This window comes from Pan paniscus, chromosome 4 (genome assembly GCF_029289425.2).
Source record: "Pan paniscus chromosome 4, NHGRI_mPanPan1-v2.0_pri, whole genome shotgun sequence".
Classification (NCBI taxonomy): Eukaryota; Metazoa; Chordata; class Mammalia; order Primates; family Hominidae; genus Pan; species Pan paniscus.
In genome coordinates, this window is record NC_073253.2 from 106,213,792 (window position 1) to 106,219,696 (window position 5,905).

A 5,905-nucleotide genomic window follows, 5' to 3' on the forward strand; every position below is an offset into this window, starting at 1 on the left:
GAGCAGGCCAGGAGAGGGACCCCCACAACCAGGAATGTCAGGCAACCATCAGGGGATGGTCAAGAGGTTGTTAAACTGTTTCTCTAAAATAATAATTGGTTGCAGCCAGTGTCAGGGAAAGGCAGTCTTCCAAAAAAAAAATAGAAAACTGAAGCTTGTGATCAGCAGCTTCCAGTTAAGATCTCAGGAGTTTGATGAGCAGCCTCAAGAATGAGCACTAAACGGCAAAATTGCAGAGTTTAACTGGTCTATAACTTTCTAGGAACACATGATTGGTAAGGGAAAACACCTCAAATGAGCATGTGCACAACTTCAGTAAACACACTGTGCATGCAGCCCCACCCCAGTGCTGCCAGGCCACTGTGCATACGGACAGCCTGCCCAAAGAAAAAATCAAGGGAGGAGAGACACAAATCCAAGAACCATGCCACTGTATAAAACCTCAAGTCAAGTGTCAAACAGCGAACTTGGAGTTCTAAAGTTACCTGCTTGGCCCTTTTCCAAGTGTACTTTACTTCCTTTCATTCCTGCTCTGAAACTTTTTTTTTTTTTATGTCTAACCAAGTAACTGTTATGTACTTATTTGTATACAATAGAAGGTCATGAAAATTCTGTGTTGGGGATCACATCCCTGTTGCTTTCACACATAAATAAGTATTATTCTGAACAGGAGAATATTAGTTATGTCCTGATTAATGCAATACATACTTCCTTTGGCAGGTATTTCCTCTGCTTTAATAGACAATTTCAGAAAGACATGATAAGGTTGGAAAATCACACAATATTAAGGATCTGAGGACCATAAACATCACATATGTTAAGTTTGCTTTTAGTTTTGTTTCCAACAGCTCTTACCCAATGTCCCTGGCTGTAATCTAGGTGCCAGAAGCATTGCAAATCCTTGAAAGTGTTTAAGATGAAAGAGCAATACACTTAAGATCTTCAAAAGTTTACATTAACAGAATAAGCATTAGCTCCTTTTAACACACACAACTAAATTAACAAATGAAATGTGTCTACTTTTATATATGCCCATAAAGCAGACAGACTTAACATTGAAATTTACTATTTTAGATTTTCACTCCTTTAAGAGCTATCAATATAGACACAAAAGATAATTCACATTTGAAAAATTATCTACCTGAAGAGTAGAACCCTTAAGAGGAAAAAGAAAAAGCCATTTTACAAAGTGCAACTGAAATAGGGGAGAAAATAAAAGTTAGATCAATGTGGCAACAAGCTTCCTGCCAAAACTTTTACTGGTGACATTTGAAAAATAATTTTCTTAAAATACTATTAATGAACGTAAGTTTTGTTTCTCTATTTTTACTAATAGTTACACTACAAACTAATGCTCAGCTCAAATAAATACGTAAGATATGAAATCAGGTACTAATGTATCAACTTATTCTGCAGAATAAACCTCCTCCATACCAACCCCAGGATTACAGTTTTTCTTCTGTTTAAAACTAGGATGTTCAGTAGAAATGGGGTTTCCATTTGCAGAATTATTACAAACCAGTTTCCTCTCGCAAATAGCTAATATCTAAGACCATGACTCAAACTATCAAAAAGGAATAGAAAGAGAACACTCAGTTTTGAATGCAAATAGAAAAGGCTCCTAAGAATGTTATTTATAGGCCACTGCTTGCTTTCAGTAAAAATAACATTTTCTTAAAACTTTTCAATCTAATTTTTAATAGCTTGTACTTTGTAGCTATTGGCAAAGCTTTTTTATTCCTTCTTAAGTATTTGCTTAAGTGTTAAACTAGCTTAGTTTACCAAAGTAACAACTTTTTTTCTGTGGTATACTTCAAAAATTAGTCACCCTACAATATAGTGTGTTCAAATTAAACAGATGTATACAGTTAAAATAATTAGTGTAGTCTCTATAAACAATTTCTGTTCTGGGATTTATATGTAGAGCTAACGTTTACTTCAGAATAAAACATTGACAAACAGGGAAGGAAGAGAATCAGAACTTTCACAGAGCTGTACTTGACCATATCTTATAGACAAAGCAGAATTACAATGCATGTAACAAAAACGTTAAAAGTTTTTTTTTAAGTTGATAGTTACAAATATGGTATGCAACAATTTTCTACTTTATTGCAGTACAATTTTCAACATACAGTCTACTATTTCTCAAGATATTTGAAGACTTAAAACAAAATTCCTATAGACTACTTGCAAACAGTAAAATTTAAGTAAAATGCTTACATTCTTATTTGAAAATGAAAATCAGGTAAAAAATATGGTGGGTACAACTTCTGCTCTGCTGTAATCTTACTTCATATTTATTATTCCTTTTCTTCCTTGCATCTGTCATTCTTTTCTTCATTATTTTCCATGGTCTCTTCTTCATCTCCAACAATCCCATCCCCTTGGTATTTGTCATGAGTCCATTTAGGACTGCTACCTGATTTTTTGAAGTTAGAGCACCCTCTGCCACGTTGAAAAGTACCACTACCTCTTCCTCTTTTGGTCTAATAATCCACACCATCATCTCTGTCATGATGCAAGAAATACTTCTTGCTCTTTGGGATATATTCTGGATCCCATTCCTCTTCCTTCGGTCTCTTTTAAAAAGTAGTATTTGAGTAGTATTTGTCCCAGCAAAAACTCCTCTGTCTCTTTCTCTGCCTCTAATTCGAAAAAAGGTTCCTCATGGTTGGCTAACTCCTGCAAAGCCTGAGTATTCTTTCATTTCATGGTGAGTTTTAAATTCTTCTTCTCTTTCCTTCTTACTCGCCTTTTCTTCTCTAGAACTGGGAGAAGAAGGTGATGGTGAAGAGGATGAAGATCGAGAATGATCTTGCTCTCTATTTTTATGTTTACTGTCATCTTTGTAAGATTTGTATTCCTTGTAATCTTTTGGAGTTTTTTCCTGCTTTCTTGATCCACTGGTTTCCCTGGGGCCCTTGGAATTTCCCCGTTCTTTACTTCTTTCTTTTCTACGGCGATCAATGTCATGCTGAAGGTCAGCAGAGTCACACCTTAATTTTTTTTTATCTCCCTTTTGATTTTCTTCTTTAAAAACTCTCTCGTCCCCTGCTAAATGGGTATGCTTCCTCAGGGTACTTGGTGAGATGTTAATTCTCCTGTGTATTTCAGGGCTCTTTTGCCAAGTACTATGTTCTTCAGTGGCTTTCTGATGGGAAGTAAACCGCTTGTTTAGGGTCATTGCAGCTGACCTGAAGTATTGCTCTTTAACATGATGAACCAAGAACACAATGTGTTAAATAAATGACTCTGAAGTGCTTTTGCTGGCCTGTGGCAACTTAATGTGGTCAAAGATGGATGAGAATTCTTGCTCCTTCTTGACAGAATGGACAAGTGTACTAGCAAGCCGCCTGTCTTTAGTCAAGGAAGCAGGTCTGTTAGAATCATCAAGAGGAACAGGTGCCATTTTGAGTTTGACTTCAGGACGATGAGAATCACTTGCTATCATTTTGATCCTAAGTGGGCTTTCCTCTCTGAAGGTAGACTTTCTCATGCATCCAGATTCTTGTGTAGAGGGGGATTGTAATCAAAGAGGTCTTTGAGCTTTTCAGACTTTACCTGCTCAGGTGACTGAGTTTCTTTCTTTACTGTTATTCTTTCAGAATTTTTGTCTTCCTCTTTGTGCTTATCTTTTGTAGTGCTAGGCCTTTCCACTACATATCCAGCTTCTTTAAGTTCATAATTTTTTCCTTCTCTAAATCCACCACTTTCTCTACTGCCTTTCAGTGAAACTTTGGACTTGTACTTGAGTCCTTCCTCCTCAGTATTCCGATGAGATGCAGTAGCAAAACTTTTACCTTGATCTGTGAGGACTGACTTCCTGAGCTGTCTATAATCCTCTGTCTCCTCTGTGCCATCCCCTTCTGAATCATTAAACTTTGTTTTCCAGACTCTTTATCACTGAAGTAATCTAGAGCTTCCTGATCTTCCCATTCTCCCTCTGCCCTCCCTTTCTCTGATCCTTTCTCTTTTGAAGCCTCTTTATCCCTGGCATTACCCCTATCAAGCAGGAATACTCTAGACTCTTCATCTGTGAACCTTTTTAAGAACTTCCCAGTCTTTGCAGTTTCCTGATCTCCATTATCAGGATAAAATGAGGAACGGCCCCTAGACTCATCTCTTGGAGCATTCTGTGGTGCGATTGTCTTTGCAGGACTTCTTCGTGAAGGGATGTGATGAACTGGACTATTCTGAGAAGGACTGTATGGACTAGATCCATTTCCAACAGAACCAGACCCAGACCTTTCAGGACTATGCTGAATGGATTTTGAATGCTGAGAAGGAGTATTTTTTGCAGAGTGAACTGTACTGAGCATGGGAGCATCAGAGCAAGATGAACTCTGACTAGGTGGTGTAGCAATAGGTGAAGGACTATGGGGTGATCTGGGACTATTATTATAAGCTGTAAGGCCAGGCCAAATATCACCGGATGTGGCTGATGACTTACTAAATTCATCGATAGACTCAGATGGATCATGTTCAAATGTATCTTTCAGTTCCTCCTGTGATTTAGTTTTCAACGGACTCTCTTCTTGGGGTTCCCCTTCAGCTTTTTTGGCTTGTTTTTCCTGAGACCCTTGTCTTTTAGAAACAGGAGATTTTCTATATGGAGATGAAGAACGAGAAAAGAATGATCTTGGAGACCTAGAAGAGCTATATGACCAGTGAGATCTGCTTCTGGATCTTTGAGAAGAAACGGATCTTCTTTTTGGACTCCTGGAATGTGAACGACCTCGTCTAGGACTCCTAGAGTGCCTTCTATTCCAGACAGGTCTATAACCACCTAGATGATATCTACCTCCTCCTCCTTGATAATACCCTCTACCCCTTCCTCTGTACCCATAAGGTCGTTTCATTCCTCTATTATTTCTGTACTCACGACGATCATCTCTAGAATACATACGATCTCTACTCCAAGACCTTGAATATGTTCTGGAACGAGACCTAGAACTGTATCGCTTCTTTCTAGAATGAGATCTTGATCTTGATCGAGAACTAGACTGTCATCTAGACTTTGACCTTGAAGAATGTGATCTAGAATTGGAGCGACCCGTTTCTTTTCTCCTTGGGTTTATGTAGGATCAAGGAGTCAAGTGAAATCTTTGAGATACTGTAAAAATTCTTCCTGGAGAGAATACTCTGAGAAATTAAACTCTAAATTCAAATTCCTCACACATTGAATCGCGGTTCCGGGGATTTATTTCCATTGCGACTACACAGCGGCCATTTCCCAGCTCAAGAAAGCGAGGAAAACCACAGAGGTACCTTTGACGCGCTAGCTCGGCTCTGTCACTTCCTCCTGCTCTAAAACTTTTTAATAAACTGTCACTCCTGCTCTAAAACTTGCCTCAATCTCTTCCTCTGCCTATGCCCTTCAGTCAAACTCTTTCCTCCTAGGAGGCAAGAACCAAATTGCTGCAGAACTGTAGGTATTCACCACTGGTAACAATGTGACATTATTTTCCCGTGGTTAACAGGAGCATATGGGAAAATACAATGCTCTCTGAGCTAGAAGATATGGGTTCTCTTCCTCAATCTACTACAAACCAGCTGTGGCCTCTAGAAAAGTGTGAAATTTCCCTAGGCTTCATGGAATCATATACATTTTGAGCTAGAATAACCATCACATTTTGTAATTGAGACCCAGAGGCCTAAAGTGATTTGCTTGAACTCTTACCACTAGACAAAGGGAGAATAAATTCATTCCAAAGCACGTAAAGGCTTGGAGGTGACAGAGTATGATTCATTTAAAAAACAAATCTCTTGTTATTCTGCCAACAGCCAACTACCTGAAGTCAGATTGGGCATGAAGGCCAATTCCATTAGTTATGAAACTTGGATAAATGTTTTGCTGCATGTGATAACAAATGAGTAACTTAATTCTCTAAAATATGTTTAAACT

General features: G+C 38.3%; 1 protein-coding gene across 1 annotated transcript; it reads right to left on the bottom strand.

Moving 5' to 3' along the window:
• Positions 1-2,601: 2,601 nt before the first annotated feature.
• Positions 2,602-5,210, bottom strand: LOC100991231 (bcl-2-associated transcription factor 1-like). The gene is given in 4 exon segments (XM_063604355.1): positions 2,602-3,495; positions 3,498-3,884; positions 3,887-5,067; positions 5,179-5,210. Coding segments are annotated over 4 exon segments (2,430 nt in total). The 3' UTR covers positions 2,602-2,665.
• Between the last annotated feature and the right edge of the window lie 695 nt (positions 5,211-5,905).